Source organism: Erythrolamprus reginae, chromosome 8, assembly GCF_031021105.1.
Source record: "Erythrolamprus reginae isolate rEryReg1 chromosome 8, rEryReg1.hap1, whole genome shotgun sequence".
In the NCBI taxonomy this organism is placed as follows: domain Eukaryota; kingdom Metazoa; phylum Chordata; class Lepidosauria; order Squamata; family Dipsadidae; genus Erythrolamprus; species Erythrolamprus reginae.
The window spans coordinates 57,734,795-57,758,962 of record NC_091957.1 but is presented as its reverse complement, the minus strand read 5'-3'; the positions used below and the strand labels follow the sequence as shown (position 1 = coordinate 57,758,962).

The 24,168-nt window shown below is 47.6% G+C and overlaps 1 protein-coding gene across 5 annotated transcripts in view; it reads right to left on the bottom strand.

The window, feature by feature from the left end:
• Window positions 1–24,168, bottom strand: part of MBNL3 (muscleblind like splicing regulator 3) — a 62,852-nt gene that overhangs the window by 28,763 nt on the left and 9,921 nt on the right. For all 5 annotated transcript variants that reach the window (XR_011559772.1, XM_070760000.1, XM_070760003.1 and 2 more), the window contains exon 2: window positions 8,995–10,294. Coding sequence is in view for 4 of the 5 variants with exons in the window: in XM_070760000.1 (XP_070616101.1) it covers window positions 8,995–9,168 (174 nt within the window). In the remaining variant the exon portion in view is untranslated. The remainder of the gene's footprint in view (window positions 1–8,994; window positions 10,295–24,168) is intronic.

Below are 24,168 nucleotides of genomic sequence, written 5' to 3'. Positions count from 1 at the left end.
CTTCTTTAGTATTGGATTGTCGCATGTTGTTTTTACTACTGTTGTTAGCCGCCCCGAGTCTATGGAGAGGGGCGGCATACAAATCCAATAAAATGAAATGAAATGAAATTTAAGATCTGAAATTATGCCTTTCATGTCCATCTCCTTTCCTGGGTTTGCTTTTAAGGCAGTGTTTCCCAACCTTGGCAACTTGGAAGATATTTGGACTTCAAGTTGCCAAGGTTAGGAAACACTGGCTTAAGGAGATGGGGAAATGCCCCTTTTGCTCTCTGAACAAACCTCTGGGACAGAGGGTTCCTGGTCGTTCGGGACCTCCGAGGGTTACAAACATTTTCCTTTTCCACAAGGGCCCCCACCTGCTTCCAGCCCCGAATGCCAAAATCAGAGCTGCTATGCGAAGGAGAACAGATGCTCTTTCTCCTCCTAATGTTCTTTTCCTGTCAAATGAAGTCAGCCTTGGGTAAAAAAATTACCTAACTGCCAAACCTTCGGCTCTCAATGTCAACAAAAGATTCCTGGGCTCCTAGGCTGCAAAGCTAAGAGATCAGCCTCCAACGCGCGCAATGGCCGAGGGAGAGGACGGGCTCTGGGATCCAGCACGAAGAGTAAAGAACTTTTTAACGTGACTCTCCTTGAAATCGGGTCATATTAAACTAGGTGATTTAGAAAGGATTGGCCTGGCCTTTCCGAATATTTCCCCAGGTGCTGAGTGCCAACAGGGAGGGGGCCAGGCAGCCTGCTTTGGCTCAGCCTTTGCACCAGGGTCTATGTCGTTAGCTGAGGCCTCTCTCGCTGCAGATCCAACGGTCTCGCTGAGGCTCACGAAAGCAGCAGTGTGGCTAATGCTTGGCTCACACCCTGGTTTCCTGCCCCCTGCTTTCACAGCCCTGCTTCTCATGTTCTCTCCCCTGCACAAAGAAGCAGATTAAGTGGCAATCACAACTTAACAAGATTAACTGTACACACACACACACAAACAATGCCAATGTCACTCCATCCAGGATGGTATTGCAATAGGCATCAATGGGCAAACCCTCCATGATATTATTATTATTTATTAGATTTGTATGCCACCCCTCTCCGAAGATATTTATTTATTTATTTATTTTATTTATTACTTAGATTTGTATGCCGCCCCTCTCCGAAGACTCGGGGCGGCTCACAACACGTGGATCAAATCATAAATAATCTGACAAATTTAAAATATTTAAAGATTTAAAAAAGACCCCATATACTAACAGACATACACATAAGCATACCATATATAAATTAAACATGCCCAGGGGGAGATGTTTCAGTTCCCCCATGCCTGACGGCAAAGGTGGGTTTTAAGGAGTTTACGGAAGGCAGGAAGAGTAGGGGCAGTTCTAATCTCCGGGGGGAGTTGGTTCCAGAGGGCCGGTGCCGCCACAGAGAAGGCTCTTCCCCTGGGGCCCGCCAACCGACATTGTTTAGTTGACGGGACCCGGAGAAGGCCCACTCTGTGGGATATCCTTTGCCACCGTTTCGTCCCCTTGTTTTCCCTCCCAATCCTAATTTCTAACAAGTCTTAGCAACAACAGGGGAGCTTCTCTTTCTCCTCGAGAACTCATTAACCTTTCAAGAAAAAGCAGGAAGCCATAAAAGGCGCTGGAACTACTGCCTGCTACTGCAGCAGGGTGGTGGGGACATTGTGCCCAAATCCGGCCTGGACAAAACACGGCAGCCCACCCACCACTGCCCACCCTCTTCTGCCGACAGGAGAAGTTGGATCTGACTGGGTTTGCTTCATTCACAGAATCAAGGAAACCCAGTGGGATTGGGCGGCATGGAAGTCAAATTAAATAAAGGGAAAAATAAAGTATTAAATAATTTCCCTGCAAGGGGAACGGTCACTAAGCGAACTGTCAAGGAATGCCGGATCATCCGAACACTCTTGAGAGGTAGCCCCACGTAAAGAGCATTGCAGTAGTCAAACCCCGAGGTGACAAGGGCATGAGTGACTGTGAGTAGAGACTCCCTGTTGGAATCCACAAGTCTTCAAAGTTGCCAGGACAGAGATGATCCTTGGCCCCTTCCAAGAATAATTTAAAACACACAGGGCGCTTATCACCCCCTCGGGCAGTTTGCCAAATATTAGACAGGTTTGTTGCCTTAATGCTAGGAGAGCTAGCCCAGACGCAGGAACAAATTCCAAGCTGGGGTCAATGGCTTGACCATAACCATGAACCTGGCTGCACCAGGGGGTTATGGAAGCAGCTGGATACAAATGCAGGGAAAGGCACAACCTCCCTGCCAGCAGAAATATAATAATAATAGTAATAGTAATAGTAATAATAATAATAACAATAATAGTAATAATAATAATTTATTAGATTTGTATGCTGCCCCTCTCCGAAGACTCGATATAGCAGGGTCAGGGCAGATGGAAGGTGAGAACGGTCATATTCACCTGCTGAAGCAAGCCGACACATAACCCAGTGAGCTTTAGCGGAGTATCTTTTGGCTGCCATTTCTGGTGTGAGGCCGAGAACAACGGGGCTGAAGGAGAACCAGGCCCGGCCTTGATCTGTATCTCTTGCCCCCCACAGGGGCCGAATCGTCTCTCCGCCTGCAGCTCACTCGGCTCAAGTTAAAAAACAAACAAACCACACAGTTGGGAATCAACCACCGGACTTCCTTCTCCACGGGCGATGCCACGGCAGCTTTTCAAATGCACTTCTCCGGCCCTGAGAGACTGGTGCATTTAAGGACAGTTTGGGAATATTTTTTCCCGTTTTTTTGGAGAGGTTTCTCAGCCGGCCTCCTCAGTGAGCGAGAGCTCCAAGTGCCTTGGGATGGCCAACCAAGGCCAAGTTTTCACTCTCGCCCTGTTCTCTTCTGGCCCCACAAAATGCAGGAAAAAGGTGTTTACGTGAACGATCTTTTCAGCATACGGAGAGGGGAAACCTCATTGCAGGATGGGAATCACAGCCAATTAATAAATGGTTGAAATAAAGGTCTCCCACATCCCGAGGAGGGAGATGTGACCTGATGCTGGAAAAAGTTCAAATCTGAGAAGCAGAGCCCCACCTACTTGCAGGCCCTAATTGTGAAAATCTCCTCTCCACTCAGGGATGTCCTAATACAGTATTCTCAGGGAGGCAACTCATGGAGGAACCACAGTCTCATTTCTCCAAACTTTAAGGCCGCTGCAGATTTGTGCCAAGTGAGAGCAACTCCAGGGCCAATGGCATCATTCCCCCACCTTCATAAGAACCTAAGAAGAGCCCTGCTGAATCGGGCCAAAGCCCATCGAGTCCAGCATTCTGGGTCGCACAGTGACCCACCAATTGTCCATGGGGATCTTGAGCAGAAAGAGAAGGCAAGACCCTCACTTTCCCTGGACCCCCAACAAATGGGACCCGAGGGAACCCTGCCTGCCTCCACCAACACAGAGGTGGCACTTGGACATCAGTGCAAGTTGGCTGCTGAAATGCAGGCCACTCCACAGGAACCATCAGGCCAAACAAGGGCCACTTGCTTCCTACGTGCCAGTGATGAGGATGCTGCATGAAATTATCGAGAGCTCCTGAAATATTGATGTGGCTTCTAGCTCCGTGCCAGGGCAGACTTTTCTGCTCTTCTGCTCGTCCCCATTAGGTGCCTTCCAGCAGAAAGAGCTGCGGAAGAGAGAAATACGCTGGGCTGGGAGGAATGGATCGCCACGGAAGATGACAACAAAAGCTTCGCTCTTTGGAGACCAGAGGAGCAGGAGGTTCTGCCAGGGAAGTTGCCCTGGAATGGTACCCACTTAGCAATCGGATCCTTTCTATCTGCCTCCCTGGAAGAGATGAACTCACTTGTGCAGAGATACCTGCCTACTTGAGAGACTGTGATCAGGGGAATAAATGCCGGCAGGAAGATCTACGGGCCCTGGTCGAAGAAATTAAGAAGATGGGAGCCTCAACCGCGTGATCCAAGCTCCCATTCTCACGGACGTTATCGTGGACGTTTCTGACCGTACCATGAGGACAAGCCTCAACCAGGGTGTCCAGGGGGGAAAAGCATTTTGAAATTCCCTGATATTTCCCTGACATTTGTAACTTGCAATCTAGTTAAGGCCCGGTCGTAGATGACATCATACCAAATGGCTGAGCCGTGGAGAAATATCGGTAGCTGAGGAAGCAAGTTCTTGGCACGGTTATGCTCATTTTTGCGTGACTCTGCCAGGCAGCACGATCCGTTTTCTTTTTTTTAACATGATTTTCCCCTGACTTTTAAGCATTTTAATACGGTTTGTTCCCCCCACCCACCCCCGATTTATTGTGTTTTTTTTCACCAATTTCCTGATAATTCCTGAAAGAGCCGGGGTGGCGCAGCAGGTAGAGTGCTGTACTGCAGGCCACTGAAGCTGACTGTAGATCTGAAGGTCAGCAGTTCAAATCTCATCACCGGCTCAAGGTTGACTCAGCCTTCCATCCTTCCGAGGTGGGTCAAATGAGGACCGGGATTGTGGGGGCAATAATGCTGGCTCTGTTAAAAAAGTGCTATTGCTAACATGTTGTAAGTTGCCCTGAGTCTAAGGAGAAGGGCGGCATAAAAATTGAATGAATGAATGAATGAACGAACGAATGAATAAATAAAAATTCCCTGATATTTCCCAAACCGCTGATTTCCCTGATAATTCCCCGATTTTCCTGGCTTGCTGGACACCCTGCTCAACACTCAGATTTCTAATGTGGATGGCTCTCCTCTATCGAGTTGCCCAAGAGGAACCTTGCAGCCGAAACTAACGGGCCCACCTAAACTAGCATCCTAGAGCCAGCACCAGGAGCCGTGCCTGGGACGAGAGTCTCTCTTTAGCGGTTTTAGTGGCCTCCCATCTCTGATTGTGGGATGCTTCTTCTGTACGGCTGTTGTGGGAATCAGCTTCCTACTATCTCGGATGCCAGGCCCCAATCTCATTGCCCAAAATGCCAAGGGGGCTGGAAGAAACAGGGCTTCGGCCCACCTGCATAATAGGAAAAAGGAAATATGGGGACAAACGCTTGCTGGAGGCAGAGAGGGGGAAACGGAATAGCAATCGAGAGCAATTGAAATAAACCAGCCATAATTTAGAGAAGGCCATCTATGTTGTTTATTTTTTTTTTCAAAGAAAGAAGGGGGATGGTTTAGAAACCTTCCTGCCTTCTTTTTATAATTACGGTGACAGCTCGTCCCCCCAGAAATCCCCAGCATTTCTCTGCAATTCCTCCTGTGCATTTTTAAAGATTACTGTCGGTTCAATTACCTTAATTGCATGGCTGGTCTGGATGTAGCATGATCAGTACAGAGACGGCTGGTTGCAACATCCTAATTGCCCCGACTTTTTCCCTCCGACACACAGCTTCCTCTTCCCTTTTTCTCATTAGCCAGAAAGTGCAACTCCTTTTCTCATCCACAGAAGGAAGAGATGTGCTCTACACCAAGTTGTAAGTGTACACCCAGTTCTCCCCCCACCCCCAAATGAAAGAGCCAGCAGCAGACAAAGCAACTCCAAATCTAACAGGAGACAAAGGAAGATCCCTGCTGTCTTCTTGGAGGTGAACTGGATCAGTTCTGCTTCGTGAGCCGAGTTAATTTGTTTTCACCTCCAAAACCCAACATGTTCAGGTCTTTTTTAAAGAAAAAACAACCCCCCCCCAACTTCAGTCATTGTGTTGGCTGCATTTCAAATACAGGAGTCAAACTAATTTGCCACGCAAAATATTCAGCTGCTGAACAAATGTCACAGCAAAGCAATGTAAACACGTTACTCTTGAAATCCAAGGTATTTGTGTGGTTGTCGAAGCGCCCAGCTTTCAAGGACAGAGCAGAACGAAAGAAAACAGGGGGAAATATTCTCAGAATATATATTCAGAAACCCTTAAGCAAAATATATATACAGTATTCAGCAACCCTTCCAAAATACATCACAACAGAGACAAGACACATTAATGGCCATCCCATCCCATAGAGCAGTGTTTCCCAACCTTGGCCACTTGAAGATATCTGGACTTCAACTCCCAGAATTCCCCAGCCAGCATTCGCTGGCTGGGGAATTCTGGGAGTTGAAGTCCAGATATCTTCAAGTAGCCAAGGTTGTGAAACACTGCCATAGAGAAAACATCTCTTTTATTCCAATTAATGACCATATCTATTGGGGAGTTTCTCCCCCTCTCATAAAGGCCCATGGTGACATCCCAACCCCTGATAAGGTTCTTGGGTGGTAAAACACAAACCCTCTGGGGCTCCTTGGAACAATGAAGAACAAAAATTAAAGCAAAGCCGCCACTCCGTGAAACCAGAACTGGTCTTACAATCGGACTCCAACTCTCAATAATAATAATAATAATAATAATAATAATAATAATAATAATAACAACAACAACAACAACAACAACAACAACAATTGCAATCCCAGGAGACAGCAGAATAATAATCGCAATCCCAGGGGACAGCAGAATTGAGGAGAAGCAGCTAGAGAAATTAGTGAAATATGAAGATCTAAAAATCGAGCTGCAACGACTCTGGTATAAGCCCGTGAAAGTGGTCCCAGTGGTACTTGGCAGGCTGGGCGCAGGGCCAAAGGATCTCAGTGGACATTTGAAAACCATCGGAATTGACAAAATCTCCATCTGTCAATTGCAAAAGGCCGCTTGACTGGGATCGGCAAACATAATTCGCCACTACATCACGCAGTCCTAGGTGCTTGGGAAGCGCCCGACTGGTGATGAAATACGAAACCCAGCATAGTGATCTCGTTTGCTGTGTTGTACTGACATAATAATAATAATAATAATAATAATAATAATAACAACAATAATAATAATAATAAATTTATTAGATTTGTATGCCGCCCCTCTCCGAAGACTCGGAGTTCGCTTAGCTCTAAAGGGCAGCGGAAGGTTGTAAATCTAAGGACAGGTGGTAAAATTATTTATTTTTCATCACTGCTGTGAATGGTTGCTAAGTGAGGCAGTCGCTAAAAGAGGACTACCTACGTTCTGTTTGTCCAGGAAACGAACTCTCTTTTGGACTCGGGGAGTCCACAAGCCTTTTCACACAGATCAAAGCCATGATCCCCTTTGTATTCTTGGATCAAAATGGTGAGAAATACACTTAAGGGCCATTGAGTGAAGCCAGCCTAAAAAGTCAGCAAGCCATTTCTGGGCTTATCAACTTAAAAGCTTTTTTTCCCCCCCTGCGGTTGCCAGAGATTTTTCAGGAGGAGGATTGGGGTGAAGTACGAGGAGAAGAATCTGTGTTTCCAGCTAAAATTGGCTGTACCGAGTAACAAGGTCACAGAACGTGTAGGCCGGTGGCAAAGGCAACTGTCACTCATAACAGAGCTGAGCAACTCTAGCTCTCCTTTCTGCAAAGCAAGGCTATGGCCCAAATTCCGAGGTCCTCCGTTCTGGGCACGGGGGCCTGTGTTGTGGTTATTTGGCTGGAGAGGGACCAATATCCATCCCGTTTCCTTCCTCTCCAGATGGAATCCTTCAATCTTCTCAGCCCGGACATTTTCCTTCCCTTCTCACCAGGATTGGCAAATAGCAGCTGCTGCTCAAATAAAGGAGAGTTCAGGGCTGCGTTTTGAAAGTAGATGCTTTTTTTAAGCAACGGTCAAGTCAGCTGGACAAATCAAGGCCATTTGGGAGGACCCCTTTCGCTAAAACAGTATTTGCTATTTCCATGCCTGTGGCAGCCTCTGCCAGATGTAGTTTATGGCCCTTATTGCGGGAAGGCATGCAGAAATTTCCGTTTATTTGTACCCTGTCTTTTTATTATTTTTACATGTCCTACACCCTTTCCTCCTCCTGTTTTCCCCCACAACAACCCTGTAAGGTGCCTGAGAGGGAGGGACTGGCCCAAAGTCAATCAAGTAAACTTTCATGCCTAAGGCAGGACTAGAACCCACTATCACCCAGCCAGCTTTCCTGCCTAGAACTCCCAGTCTCCTGCCGATTGGCCCAAAGCCACCCTCCTGGCTAAGACGGGACTAGAACTCCCAGTTTCCTGTTTCCTAGCCTTGTGCTTAAACACCAGATGAAACTGATTCGTTATGGACCCTTCGTATTTGCACTGGCCGGTGTCTGTTGTGGTCAGCTCTGGCCCAGCTCCTGCCCCAAGGACTGTGGATGTGGGGGAGACATCCACATGCTGCAGGCCTGTTTTGCCCCCGGTGGAATCTGCTGATGAAGGCTCCTCTGACCAAGAAGACATGAGTGACAGGGAGGAGGAGAGTGGGGCAGACAGCTCAGAAGGAGATCAATTATCTAGCTCCTCCTTGGATTCGGAACAAGAGTTAATGATACAGCCACGCATGCGGAGAGCGATGCATAGGCAGCAACAACTGAGAGATTATTATCAAAGAAAATGAGGCCACCTGTGGTTGGGTGGGGCTGTGGTCATTAGTGAGGCTGCTATAAAGAGCAGCCTGTGGGTTTGGCCATTGTGGAGGATTATCTGATCATTGTGTTCATGACTGCTTTACTGACTTTGACCTTTTGTGTGCTGATTTTCCCCCGCTTTGAAACTAAACCAGAGCAAAGTGTGTTTCACTTTGTGAAAGAAGAAGGACTGTGAATTGCCTCACAGCTGCAAGCTAAGTATCACAGAACTGATCAGAGACTTGTACAAATTACCAGTTTGTTTGGAGACGAGGGCTCTTTGCTATACCAAAAGAGGGCTTGGTTTAAGTGAATATTCCTTATAAAGAACATTGTTTTGAAATTTTCAAACGTGTGTGTGTGTGTCTGAAATTTGTACCTGTGACTTTTTGGGAGGAGTCTACCAGAGAGCCCGACAGAACAGTGTCCAAGCTCTTTGATCCTTCCTTGTCCTTGCTGAGAATTAAAAAAAAAACTGATTTGTGTGGCTACACAACCCGCATTGTTCACCTCTCGAGCTCCCAAAATTGGGGAAAGAACAGAACGCGCACCAGGAAAGTTTATTTTAAAACCTTTCTGCTCTCTCCAGAGCTACAGAACAGGTGCGCCAGCCCATCCTTACCTTCAGGGAATCAAAGCAGGCGATAACGCGTCCGTTTTCCACGTGGCAGCTCCGGGAAGGGTGGGCAAACTTGCATTCCGTGTCGGAGCGAGAGCAGGTTCCTCGCTGGAACTCCCGACAAACTTCCAGCGTCAGCCATTTTGTGTCGCGTACTAAGGAAACGTTCAGCGCCATGTTTAAAAAAACTGCCCCCAAAAGGGGGAAAAAGGAGGAAAAGGGGAACACAACGTTCTCTGGGTGAATACTAATGATTTGTTTTGAAGGAAAGGGGGAAATGTGTGTTTGTGTGTGTGTGTGTGTGTCAGGGGGGCGGGATTTCTTTTATCAAAAGGAAATTCAAGTTAAAAAATGTGAAGAAATAACTTTGTTGCTTTGGTAAAATTTCTATTCGTCAGCACTTAGGTTTCATGGAACTCAAAATTATGCTTGTCGAAAAGAAAAGGTTAAACTTTTTAGCCAATCATAAAATAGAAATCTCGTCAGAATCAACTAAAAAAATCAAATTAGAGGCCAGCTCCTAAAAGTGCAATTGTCAAAGTTAAAATAGAAATGTTATATATTTATATATGTTTTTTATATATATGTATATGTATATATATATATATATATATATATTTATGTATATATATAATGTTTTGTGCCACTGCCAAAATTATTTCAAAACAACTCGCATTCCTCTGCTGCTGTGTCCTCACAGGTTCCTGTGCTCTCCAGTTGTGGGTTTCCACTCTGCTCACACACAACCAGATCAGTCCAAAGAGACACAGCTGCTGCTCAGGGCACCGGCTGCGGGAAACGGTTTTGCTTCTTGGCAGAAAAGGAACCTTCAGCAAGTTTCTATCCTTTCATCCTGCGCCTGGAACATTGACAAAAGCTGCAAGCGGTGGGAGAAATCTTTCTTCTTTCTTTCTCTCTCTCTTTTCTATTCCCTTCGGTTTGCTTTGCGTTTTTTGTCTTTCTCCTTCTTCTTCGTTTCCTTTTTGTACGGGACCGAGTTTGTTACATAGCTGGGGAGAAGAAGGGGGCACAAAGATGACCGAGCGGACCCAGTGGGAGGAGGTGAGGGGAAAGACAAGACCAGGTGGCGGGTGGACGGCTGGCTGAGAGGCTTCACGCGCACCGAGCGGCGACGGGGTGGGGCTTCTTTCCAGAGAAGGGGGCGGACGGGAGGGCTCGGAGGCGGCTGTGGGGGGCGGGCGCTCTCGATCCCCTCCTCCGGGGTGCAGGTGAGGGAAAGCCCGAGTCGGGGGTCGAAGCAGCTGTAGCGATGCCAGTTTCAAAAAAGGCACTGTTCAGCGACCTGCAAGGAGGAGAAGAAACATCAGCTCAGCTGGGGGACCGGGGGAAGGGGGGCTCACACGCCCAGATCCCACCCAGAGAAGCCCCTGGACAAGCCCCTCCATCTCCAACACTGGCAGGAAACTGATGCCAGCAGCCTCTGTCTGATTATTATCGGCCTTTTTCTTTTTAAAAAAATTACAAAAAGAGAGGAGAAAGAGAGAGAGCGAGAGAGAGAGAGAGAGAGGGAAAGGGAGAGAGGGAGGGAGGGAGAGAGAGGGAGAGAGAGGGAGAGAGAGAAGGGCATTTCCTACCAGAAGCTGCACATGGTAAGGAGGAAGCAGCCAATGGCAGTTCTCCTTGCAACCCAATGTCTGGGCAGACACCCAATAGAGGACCTTGTTCCATATTTATCTCGTCCTGGCACACATTGGCTCGCGTTTCCCCAGCTGGCTCATGCTCAACTCCCCCTCCCTCCGTGCCACTCTATGCAAAACGCCTCCTTCGGCTGACCAGACAGACAGTCAGAACCCCCTCTGCCGATATACCCGCAAGGAGCCGCCAGACTGCCCGCTCCCCCAGCCAAATATGCTCCTGGCACACAGAAGAGTGGCCATTACCAGGGTTTCCCCCTGGACAGCTCTTTCCCCCCCCCCCCGAGACCTCCCCCTCCCGGCCTCCTACCACACCCAATCCCATAATCCAGAGGTGGTGGGGGCGAGAAGAATGGCCACAGATAGGAGCTGGACCAAAAAGAGAAAAAAATGGGTGGGGAAGCCATGATGTCATCAAAGACAACGGAAAAGGCAGCTGCCCTTTGGGGGGGGCAGGGGGGGAAGCTGCTGCTGGCTTCTGCAACCTTGCTTGTTTTTAATAATAATAATAATAATAATAATAATAATAATAATAATAATAACAACAACAATAATAATAATTTATTAGATTTGTATGCCGCCCCTCTCCGAAGACTTTATTTATTTATTTTATTTATTAATTAGATTTCGATGCTGCCCTTTTCGAAGAGACTCGGGGTGACCCGTACATTATAAATGCAACAATATATATAAAGAAATCTAAATTACTTTAAAAAGAATTATATAAAATTACTGAAAGTGTCAGAAAACCCCATGCACAGTTGTTGGCGGACACCTTGGACGTAGAGATTCCAATAACCACTAGGCCAGTGTTTCCCAACTTTGACCACTTGAAGATATTTGGACTTCAACTCCCATTCACTGGCTGGGGAATTCTGGGAGTTGAAGTCCAAATATCTTCAAGTGGCCAAGGTTGGGAAACACTGCACTAGGCCAACCATCCTCTTATTTCGCCTTTAAGGGCCGAAGCAGAGGCGAAGTTTCAGGAGAAAGTGACAAGGGCATCCTTCACCCACTCCCCACCACCACTTTCCGGGAAAATTCAGCACAATGGCCGGCTGAAATTTCAGCCCTGTGCAGAAGAGAAGAAGGGACTGCTTCTTTTCTGGCTAAAAAGAAAGCTGGCTCTTGGAACAGCTGGGTTTTTGCAGCAGCCATCCCTCCTCCAGCTGTGGGCATTTCTCTCCCCCTCCCCCATACACCCATGAATTCAGATTCTTCCCCCCATGCAACTTGCACAACTTTGGAAAGCAGAAACAGCATTGTTTGTGTGTGTTTTCGTGCATACGTGCACCAACGTGCATACGGTCCCTGTCTTACTGTCCTATTGTCCAAATTTAGCTGTACCTATTGTGCTTTTTTTTATGTTCATACCAATGCCTGCTACCTTGTACATATTTTGACATACACAAACACACAAACAAACACCCCGCTCCAAACTTGATTGCAAAAGCTTTGACTTCAGCAACAAAGTAGTCAACGCCAGGAATACTCTCCCACCCCCCCATTCTGTGGTTTCTTCCCCAACCCTCCAAAACTTTAACCTTACTCTGCCTCCCGTTGACTTCCCCCCATTCCTAAGAGGTCTGTAAGGGGCGTGCATAAGCGCACCAGCGTGCCTGCCGTCCCCTGTCCTAAAGTTCCCATGTATTCATAAAATATCATGTGCTCAAAACCATGCTTGTACTTCTTATAGATTCCTATTAAGGTTTATTCTTTGTCTGCAACCATATACAGGCTTAAATATAATATACATTTTCTCGGTGATTCTGAGTTCCGCAAAAGCCGAACTGTCCCAAGGACCCATCTATCTCTCCAGACATGAATAGCACCACCCCGGTGGGGAGAACTCCCAGGTATGGAGATGTTGGCTGGAAGGGCGTCCACCAGTACATCCACTACTATTCCGTGCCAACTGTCTCTAGGACAGTAATGGCAAACTTTTTTTCCCTCGGGTACTGAAAGAGCATGCACACGCACTATCACACATGCGTGAGTGCCCACACCCATAATTCAATGCCCGGGGATGGCGAAAACCGCTTCCCCCATCCCTCCGGTGGCCAGAAATGTCCTGTTTCCCAACCTGGTGGGCCCAGTAGGTTTGTATTTCACCTTCCCCAAAGGCTTCCCTAGAGCCCTGGGAGGGTAAAAACGCCCTCCCCATCCCCCTGGAGGCTCCCTGGCAGCCAAAAACGCCCTCCCAGAGCCTCTGTGCGAGTCAAAAATCAGCTGGCGGGCACACACATGCACATTGGAGCCGAGCTAGGGCAATGGCTTGTGTGCCAGCAGGTATGGTTCCACATGCCACCTGAGCCACCTGTCCCACAGGTTCGCCCTCACTGCTCTAGGAGGCCCATCAACAAAACTCTTCTTGATTTTTTGTTCTCGGCATCTGGCGGCATTCAAGAGCAAGCAGCAGCTGGACGTGGCCAAAGGTGGCACTTGGTTTCAGGGCGTCTCTCCCCTCCTCTGGGAATGAAGGAACCATCCGGGCAGTCCACCCTTGGGAGTCTTTTGGAATCTGACCGATGAATCGCTGAATGCTCTGGAGCAATTCCCAGAAGGCCGAGATGTTTACATCCTTGGACAAGCAGAGCAGAACTTTGGCACGACTACCCTGCGAGTCCTCTTCAAATGCTCTGGAGCCCTAGTTTCCCCCGGGGAGCCTGCTGCCGCACGAATCCCAGCAACCAGTTAGGTCCCACAGAGTTGGCCTTCTCCGGGTCCCATCAACTAAACAATGTCGGTTGGCGGGACCTAGGGGGAGAGCCTTCTCTGTGGCGGCCCCAGCCCTCTAGAACCAACTCCCCCCAGATATCAGAGTTGCCCCCACCCTCCTAGTCTTTGGTAAGCTCCTTAAAACCCACCTCTGTCGTCAGGCATGGGGGAATTGAGACTTTCCCTCCCCCTAGGCTTATAAAATTTATGGATGGTAAGTCAGTATGTATGATTGGTTTCTTAAATTGGGTTTTTTAAAAATTAACTTAAATATTAGATTTGTTTACATTGTATTATTGTTGTTGTTAGCCGCCCTGAGTCTATGAAGAGGGGCAGCATACAAATCTGATTAATACATAAATAAATAAATAAATAGATAAATAAATAAATAAATAAATAAATGGTGGGTTGGGGAGAAAAGATGAACCTATGGAGCTGGCTTCTTGGTCCAGGTTCAGGCCTGGTTTGGAGAAACACCCAGGCCGAGTCAACCACCTGACGGACGCTCCCTTGTGGGAGAGGGACATTAACGCACGATGCATCGCCTTGAAGGTTCTGGCACTGCACTCCACGAGGAGAGTAGGGAGGAAAGAAAGTGGGCGCAGCTCGGCAAACAAGCCACAACAGGCTGCCGTATGGGTTGGAATGAGGTGGAATTCTTCTAGGAATCACACCCATTGAAAGTGAAGCCAGAACTGGGCAGCTTCTCGGCTGAATCAGAATCCGTGGTTGAAGGCCCTCTGCCAGCCTTCTGCAGACCACTACGCCCTTTCACCACTCCTGGGATTCGCAGCTAGCGACTTCGGCTCAGGATGATGGATGCTGCTGTCACTTCAAGTCATCCGGAGGACCTCAAGCCAAGGACTTTAGCTCTAGGGGACTTGCTGCTAAAACGTTTCAGAAACCCACTGAGCATTAATTGCCTGGACCTGTCCTCACCTTCCGAAGACCTTTGCTTTGAAGCTGACATTGGGCCTGTTGAATTCCCCGGTCTTTGTGCAGCTGGGGGCTGGTACCTGGCCAGTCACAACGGGCCACTTAAGAGAACGAAAGGGGAGGGGCTCTAAGCAAACACAAGCCCTGAATTACTGCATTATTTGGAGTATAAATAAGACACACCTTTCTTCTCCCCAAGAGAGGCTGGAAATCTGCGTGCGTCTTATACTCTGAAGGTAGCTCTTTTTTTCCAAAGCTTTTTTTCTCAGCCCCCTAACTAGGTGCTAAGGAACTTCCCCTCTCTCACCTTGCAGGCTCTTTCATTGTTACTCTCTGGGAAGAATGTTTTCCAAGCCCTAAGCCTTGGCTCTACTTGCTCCAAATGTTTCTTCCCAGCCCTGACCAGGTGCTAACCATGTTCCCAGCTCTTACTGGCTTGCAAGCTCTTTCACTGTTATTCTCTCCTGTTTGTTTGTTTGTTTGTTTGATTGATTGATTTGATTTGTATGCCGCCCCTCTCCGTGGACTCGGGGCGGCTAACAACAGTGATAAAACAGCATGTAACAATCCAATACTAAAACAACTAAAAAACCCTTGTTATAAAACCAATCATACATACAAACATACCATGCATAAATTGTAGAGGCCTAGGGGGAAAGAATATCTTAGTTCCCCCATGCCTGACGGCAGAGGTGGGTTTTAAGGAGCTTACGAAAGGCAAGGAGGGTGGGGGCAGTTCTAATCTCTGGGGGGAGTTGGTCCCAGAGGCCGGGGCCGCCACAGAGAAGGCTCTTCCCCTGGATCCCGCCAAACGACATTGTTTAGTTGACGGGACTCGGAGAAGGCCCACTCTGTGGGACCTAACTGGTCGCTGGGATTCATGCGGCAGAAGGCGGTCCCTGAGATAATCTGGTCTGGCTTATAAGGTATGTGCTGAAGCTGACCAGGCTAAAGATGCTAGCCAGATGAAAACCCATTAGGCAGATTTTCCTCCCTATTTTCCTCCCCAAAACCTGAGGTGTGCCTTATATTCTGTTGAGTCTGATACTCTGAAAAATATGGTAACCAAGATGTATGGAAATATGGGGGAGGGCCCAATAAACATGAAACAGGTTGGGTGGCCATGCCATGGAGGGATGTCTTGGAGGGACGCCATGGCGACCAGCAGGTTAGTAAACCCAGAAGTCATGGAGATCAGGATTTCAACATGGGCTTTGTTGCATGCCACCCATTCACATGACGGTAAAAGAGGGAGGCACACTCCGACTTGCAAGCTTCTGCCAGTACACTTGTGCTAGATCTAGAGCCCTCCACATTTAAGGCCTCGACTTACCAGTTACTCTGGTGACTGGAAAAAGTGACTTATTAACCCTTTCCACCACTTATGGCTGCTGCGGCATCTCCACGGACCAAAATTCAAATGCCTGGCAGCCAACTCCTATTTATGATCGTTGCAAAACCTTGGGGGTCACGTGATTCCCCCCCCCCTCTGACGACCTTCTGACAAGCGGAGTCAATGGAGAATCCAGATTCATTTAAACGTGTGGACAGTGTGACCGACTGGCAGGGAGAGAAGGTCGTAAAATGGAGCCAGATTCACACGACAGATGTCTTCACCCAGCAGCAGAACTTTTGGCTCAACGGTGGTGCCTGCTTCCTTATCTGGCTGACACCGGTTCTGAAAGATGCCCTCCCTTTTCCTTATTAAGATAAAAAACGTGAATGGGCGGGAGGGAGGGGCCGTCTGACTCTGTTTTCATAAATCACTTTCTTGGCCCGTTGACTGGACTGTTGCCTTGGCAGCAGGTTTTTCTTCTGTCCTTCAAGGCCACCATCTCCACATCCCCTGCCTACTCGTCACCGGATTGCCGCCAGGGAGGGGAAGGCCCAAGTCACATCCGCTGCACCATTCGGGGGACAACCAAGGAAGGGTAATTAAAAAAAGTTAACCGGACAATGAACACACTGTGCCAAGTTAACCTTCCTTTCCCTCCCGGTCTCAGCTTCACCTCCTACATTTTGAGGAATCTCTGCAGGAATTGTGCAAGTTTTTGGCAAACCTAAACCGCGTCCATGCGGGGTAGCCAGGAGCTTGGGTTAGTGCCCAGCAATCGAGGGACAAAGAGAGATCACGTAAAAGGGTCTGCAGGAAACGGCAACTGACAGCCCCTCTGCCTCTCCTCCTTGCTAGGAAACACATTCCGACTGAAAAGCTGAAGGAGCTACTCAATTGTTAACACAAGGGCTTCACAAGGTGGATAAACACTTTGAATACGTCTCTGTGAACATTCTGTACCCGAAACGCTTCTCCTCTCCAAGGAATTTTGCCTAATTTAAAAGGTAAAACTTGGCAGCCTATGAAAAAGAAAAACACCTTTGGTTGTTTAACCAAAGATGCCTGGAAAGGTGGTTCAAAATTATTATTATTATTTATTAGATTTGTATGCCGCCCCTCTCCGAAGACTCGGGGCGGCTCACAACAGTAATAAAAACAATATAGTAGTGGAACAAATCTAATATTAAAAACATAGTTGGCCTTCTTTGCGTCCCATCGACTAAACAATGTCATTTGGCAGGACCCAGGGGAAGAGCCTTCTCTGTGGCGGCCCCGGCCCTCTGGAACCAACTCCCCCCCAGAGATCAGAATTGCCCCCACCCTCCTTGCCTTTCGTAAACTTCTCAAAACCCACCTCTGCCGTCAGGCATGGGGGAATTGAAATATCTTCCCCAGGCCTATATAATTTATGTATGGTGGGTTGTGTGCATGTTTTTTAAATTATGGGTTTTTAACTTCGTATTATTAGATTTGTATTGTACATTGTTTCTATCACTGCTGTGAGCCGCCCAGAGTCTACGGAGAGGGGTGGCATACAAATTTAATAAATAAAAAAATTACAAGGCAAAAGCAGCCTCACTTTTGCAAAAAAAAAAAAAAAAACCCAGGCTATTTTTCGCCTGGTTTTTCCCCAAAAATTGGGTGGGCAAAGGGTCTGGGAAGCCTGCAGAAAGCTCCTGGGTGGCAAAAATGGCCTCGTTTTTATGAAAAATGAGTCGGTTTTTGCTCATTTTTTTTTGCAAAAATTGAAGCATTTCTACCTCCCTCCAGTCCCCAGGATCTCTCTGCAGGCTCCCCAGACCCTCTGTCCAAAAATGGGATGCTGAAGGCACAGCTTTGGGACAGCAAAAATGGCTGTATTTGGTGTATAAGATGCACCAACATTTCCACCCACTTTTTTTGGGTGGGTGGGGGTGGAGATGTATCTTATACTCTGAAAAATACCGTATTTGAAATCTGAGGATCAGCTGGGTTGGGAGACCTCAACAAATGTGCATCTGTTAAAAGGATTGTTGACTTTTCTCAAGTTTAAAACTTTTTGCCTCTCTGGTTGCCAGATGCCATTCAGCCTGCCGTGACTTCTGCCCAACCACCGTGCCCAGCCTGGCCAAGCCTTTCGCCCGCAAGGAGGAAGTTCCAAGGGCGACCGCTGCCCGACAGGCCCCTTTGCGTGGCTGGCACAGCCACACAAATGACACCCTTCATTTCGATACAGCAGGTTCCTGGCCTGTTGTGAAGTGCTACGCTGGAAAACAAAAACCGACCACAAAAGGCCCTGAAGTCAGTTTGTTTAGAAACCGACCCGACTTTCATTGTAAGCCACCGTCTGCCTTGAATGAAGCAAACCCACAATCTGCTAGAACGAAACAAAACGCTGGCAGTCCCTGCTCCCGGCTGCTTAAGAGAAAGAGGATCAATCCCCATCTGTGCATACAACCATAAATTATGGGCAAGAATTCCCAGCCTCAGATCTCTGACTGGGGTGACCACCAAAACAGTCATAATGACTGAAAATTAAAAGCTCACCCAGCCCTCAGATACCTTGAAGCATTCCAGACCCAAGCCCCTAAAAGTCACGATTTTGCAACTTTGGGCCATGGGTAATACAGTGATCCCTCGTTTTTCACGGGGGATGCGTTCCAAGACCACCCGCGAAAAACAAATTTCCGTGAAGTAGAGGAAAGATATTTTTAATGTATTTAACGAGTATTTGGACTTTTAAAACCCACCCTTTGCATTAAACAGTCAATCTATAATGTTTCTCAGCTGGAACTACATGTGATATCCTACCAGTTTCTTTAATAGAGTAAAATACTGTAGAGGAATTTTATGAATTTTTAATGGATTTAAAATTTTTAATGGATTTAATGGATTTAAGCCCCCTTTGAAAAAACCCATGAAGTAGCGAATCCGCGAAAGATGAACCGCGAAGTAGCGAGGGATTACTGTACATATAATTCAATGTTTTTTTGAATGTAGGGGTCCCCTAGAGCAGTGTTTCCCAACCTTGGCAACTTGAAGATATCTGGACTTCAACTCCCAGAATTCCCCAGCCAGCATTCGCTCATGCCCTCATCACCTCGAGGTTCGACCACTGTAATGCTCTCTACATGGGGCTACCTTTGAAAAGTGTTCAGAAACTTCAGATCGTGCAGAATGCAGCTGTGAGAGCAGTCATGGGCTTCCCTAAATATTCCCATATCACTCCAACACTCCGCAGTCTGCATTGGTTGCCAATCAGTTTCCGGTCACAATTCAAAGTGTTGGTTATGACCTATAAAGCCCTTCATGGCATCGGACCAGAATATCTCCGAGACCGCCTTCTGCCGCACAAATCCCGGCGACCGATCATGTCCCACATAGTGGGCCTTCTCCGAGTCCCGTCAACTAAACAATGTCGGTTGGCGAGCCCCAGGGGAAGAGCCTTCTCTGTGGCGGCCCCGACTCTCTGGAACCAGCTCCCCCCAGAGATTAGAACTGCCCCTACCCTCCTCGCCTTTTGCAAACTCCTTAAAACCCACCTTTGTCGTCAGGCATAGGGGAACTGAGATATCTCCCCCGGGCCTATACAATTTATGTATGGTATGCTTGTCTGTATGTCTGTTTAATAATGGGTTTTTAAAAATATTTTAAACTGTAAATTATTAGATTTGTTATAAACTGTTTTTATTGTGTTGTGAGCCGCCCCGAGTCTGCGGCATACAAATCTAATTAATAATAATAATAATAATAATAATAATAATAATAATAATAATAAGTTGCCAACGTTGGGAAGCATTGCCATAGAGGCCATCAGGAGAAGTCACATTTGCCCCACTGCCTTCCCACAGACCTCAGCGCCACTCTAACCAAGGGACATTTTTCCCCAACTCCCCCCAAGGCACATTTCAAATCCTGAAGGAGATTCCTGGCCCACCAAACTCAGCCGCCCGGAGGAAGAACTTCGGCCCGGCCATTAAAAGGAAAGCCATCTCCCAGTAGGAACATAAACAGTGAAACAATTGCCGGACAACGGAATATTCAGCAGAACAAAAATGGCCCCGATGATGATGACTGTTTATTTTTTAAAAAGCTCCCAAAAACAAGAACTCGGGAGCAGGCGGTCCCAAGCGCTCGATCTGCAAAGCCGGAGAGGGGGGGGGGGCAGCAGCCAACCCAAACTTCCATCCTGCAGGAAATGCCAGGATTGCGACACTTGTTTATGACCGCAGCAGCGTTGCGAACATTGTGAACATTGGGAAGCCAAAAACTCTTGGGAGGGCTGGGGAGGGGGGGGGAGAGTAAAGACATGGAAAGTGGGTTCCCAGCAAGGAAAAGATTTTGGGGTCCCAGCACCTGCCCCGGTCAGCAGAAAGTTGAGCTTTGGGAATAGGCACATTTTGAGAGGGGAGGGGGTGGACTGGCACCCCCACTTCCATTCCCCAGAAGGCAGAAGGAATTTTTTAAAGGCAAATCTATCTATCCAGCCCGAAGATAGATTGTCTCATTCAAGAACCAAAGGATTGTTGTTGTTATTACTGTATTATTATTATTAATTATTATTTATTAATTTGTATGCCGCCCCTCTCCGCAGACTCCCCCCTCCCTTGCAAAATAGCATTATTGCTATAAATATTAATATTAATAATAATATTAATAATAATAATAATTTATTAGATTTGTATGCCGCCCCTCTCCAAAGATTCGGAGAGTTTTGCTGGACGAAGGTGGCCCGTAACAATAGCAGGACAATATCCCCCCCAAAATGTGGCCGAGGTCCTTCAGCCTTTTTTGACCGGCTGGTTCGCTTATCGCTTCCTCCCCAAACGCAGACTTTTCCTTATCAGATGAATTCCAAACATTTGTTTTCCGCAGAGCTTTCGGAAAGCCTGCTAAGGACATTTTACAGGCCCATAAAAATAATGGGAAGGAGGGGGGGGATATTTCTGAGCACTGAAAAATGCTGGAACGTAGCTTGGAAAAACGCCTTCGGGATGGGATTTCTGGCCTAGGTGTGGACGAGGGAGAAACCCTTCTCTGAAAGGGGGGGGGGAATATATACAAGGATCTTTCTGCAGCAACTTCAATCCAGAGGAATCCCTAGATGGGCCGTGCAGTGATTCATACAACTGCTTCTGCAGCAACAGAAGAAGAGATGGAAGGGACTTTGAAGGCCTTCTAGTCTAGCCCTCTGCTCAAACAGGAGACCCAGGGGTGGAATGCCCCACCGGTCCGGCCCAGTTCGCCTGTGGTTTGGAGAACCGGTAGTGGCGGCACCACCCACCTGCCTGGACATTGCCTCTTTCTCGTTTTTAACCCTCTGCACATGCAGGCTTTGGTGAAATAGCACATGCTTCCAAACCAGTAGGGAAGGCAAGTAGATGTCACCGCTGGGGAGACCCTATACCAGTGATGGGGAACCTATGGCACGCGAGGGACAGGTGGCCTGCAGAACCATATCTGAGGGCCCATGAGGCATTGCCCTATGTCAGCGCCAGTGCGCAGGTGTGTGCTGCCCAGCTGATTTTCAGTCTTCTTTTTGGCCTTTTTTGCTCTCCCCAGGATTTAGGGGATGGTGAAAAATGGCCCAATGGGCCTTCCAGAAGTCCCAAGGCTTCAGTGAGGCCTGGAAGCATGCATGGGGGGGGGGATTGTGCACGTGTGTGGGGGAGGGCATTGCGTGAGTGTGAGCATGCGCGCAGATGCTATCGTGTGCATGCACCCTTTTGGCACCTGAGGCAAAAAAGGTTCACAATCACTGCCTTATACTGTTTCAGACCCTTTCAGCTTTCCAGTCCTTCCAGTATTCCACAACTTCTGGAGGCAAGTTGTTCCACTGATTAATTGTACTCACCGACAGAAAATTTCCTCTTAGTTCTGGTCTTAAAGTGTGAAAATTGAGTGGCCCCCCTTCCACAAAACAGAGAATCCATCACCTGACACAACAGGTGACTTCACTAGATCCCGGGGCATTGTTGCCACTTATTTTATTTGCTGTAGTTACTTTGTTGGTTTTTATGTTTAGGTCCTGCTGCCCTTGCAGAAAACTAGAAAGATTGGCCCACCACTTGACGGGGGCTTCTCTCCACGGCGACATTCACCACGTGCAAGTTTCATGCCGTAGATAAAACACGGGAAGGAACGTATCTGTTCCTGGGCAATTTCTCCAGTATATTAAACAAAATTTGTTCTTACGCAACGGCTTGCCTTGTGCAGCTGCCAAGGTTACAGAGACCTTGCTTCATCTGCTGCAGAAGACACACTGCACAAGTTTTGACTTGTGGGCAGGGATGTGTTTTTCCATGTGTTTTCTCCAACCCTGTAGAATTCCCACTCAGACCATGAATTTCAGGGAGTATCCTGTATCCAGAGCTGGAGGCGGGAAGAAGGAGAAGAAGAGGAAGAGGAGGAAGAGGAGGAGGCGGAAGAAGAAGACCAAGAGGAAGAAGAAGAAGAATGATGATGCAGGAAAACGGGGAGGAATCAAACCACCAGATGAGGCCAAGATGCAACTCGAAGTTTGCAAGATAAATAATAATAATAATAATAATAATAATAATAATAATAATAATTTATTAGACTTGTATGCCACCCCTCTCCAAAGACTCAGGGCGGCTCACAACAACAATAAAACAATGTACCGTATGTATAAATCTAACAACTAAAACTATGGCTAATTATCTTAAAAAAACAAGCAACAGTACACAATCCACAATCACTATTACAATCATAACCACACCTAACTTTTAATGGTCAGAAGGGGGGATGGGACATGATTCTAGGTAGATGAGTACTGCCAGCCTGTCGTCCAGTGTGTGACCACTTCATATCACCCTAAAAATCTAAACTGAGGCCAATGGCCTGAGATTTTGCTGCCCCATCTTCCCTATCTCTGTCCCGGTGGGAACCCCCACCTCAAAATCCCCTCTGAAGCCTGCATCAATCGGCTCTTTCCCAAAGGTCAGGAATCCCAATCTTGCTAGGAAGGAGCCCTCCAGCCTTCCAAAACCTTTAAAACTTGGCTGGAGGGCTCCCACTTCAGATAAAGGCAGAGAAGATCAAAGTTCTTCCTTTGAAAGAAAAAAAACACATGTTAAATGTCTTAGAAACCGGTTTTCTGCTTTAAAAATCTTAAATGGGCAGAGTTTTTTAAAAAATTAATCACCAGGGCTCTTGTTCCCATTCCTCTGAAAGCAGGCAGGTTGGGGAAGCGAGCGTGGTGGCTCACCGTTTCCGGAATGGTGGTTTTAGCTGCTTCATCATGGCTTAACCAACTCTGAAGGATCGCTCTCCCCACCTCGAAGACAAACTTTTTCACTTCATTTTTAAATCCACCTCCATTATGAGTTTATTTGCAGAAACACTGACTTTCGGACATTGTAGCAGGGCTTGCTAGTCCCCTCCCCTCCAACATATTTCAAAGAACATTTTCACAACCTTGGGAACTTTAAGGTGTGTGGACTCCCAGGATTCAACTTTTGGGAGTTGAAGTCCATATGCCTTAAATTTACAGGGGTCGACAAAGTTGTTCAGAATCTAGGAGCCAGCCAAAAAATTTAGGAGCCAGAATTTTTTTTAAGCAAACTTGGTTTTTTGCCGAGTCTCCACCTGACATCGCTTTCACCCCCTCTGTCTCCTCCTTCCTCTCTCATCTCTTTCCTTCCTCTCCCTCCCTTTCTCTCTTTCCTTTCTCTCCCTTTCTGTCTATCCTTTCTATCTCTCACCCCTTCTCCCTCTTTCATTCCCTTTCTCTCCCTCCCTTTCTCTCTCATTCCTTTCTCTCCCTCTTTCCTTCCTATCTCTCTTTCTTTTTCTCCCTCCTTCATATCTTCTTTCTCTCCCCCTTCCTCCCTCTTTCCTTTCTCCCCCTCCCTTTCTCTTCCTTTTTCTCTATCCTTTCTACTTCTTACTCTTTCTTTCTCTCCCTCCTTCATTCAATTTTCTCTCCCTCCCTTTCTCTCCCTTTCTCTCTCTTTCCTTTCTCTCCCTCCCTTTCTCTTCCTTTTTCTCTATCCTTTCTACTTCTTACTCTTTCTTTCTCTCCCTCCTTCATTCAATTTTCTCTCCCCCCCTTCCTCCCTCTTTCCTTTCTCCCCCTCCCTTTCTCTTCCTTTTTCTCTATCCTTTCTACTTCTTACTCTTTCTTTCTCTCCCTCCTTCATTCAATTTTCTCTCCCCCCCTTCCTCCCTCTTTCCTTTCTCCCCCTCCCTTTCTCTTCCTTTTTCTCTATCCTTTCTGCTTCTTACTCTTTCTTTCTCTCCCTCCTTCATTCAATTTTCTCTCCCTCCCTTACTCTCTCTTTCCTTTCTCTCCCTCCCTTGTTCTCCCCTGGGGCTGCCTGTGCCTGCCCTGCACCACCCAACACGGACGGACAGCCCCCGGTCGTCGGTTCGTCGCCCCCCACCCCCCCACGGAGGGAGATCAGGCTGGCGAGGGCGGTAGAACTACGTCACCAGCCACTGGAGGGAGATCGGGCTGGCGGGGGCGGCGAATCCACCTCCCCAGCCGCGCGGAGGGAAATCCGGTAGGCGGGCGGGTGGCCGCGGCTCCCT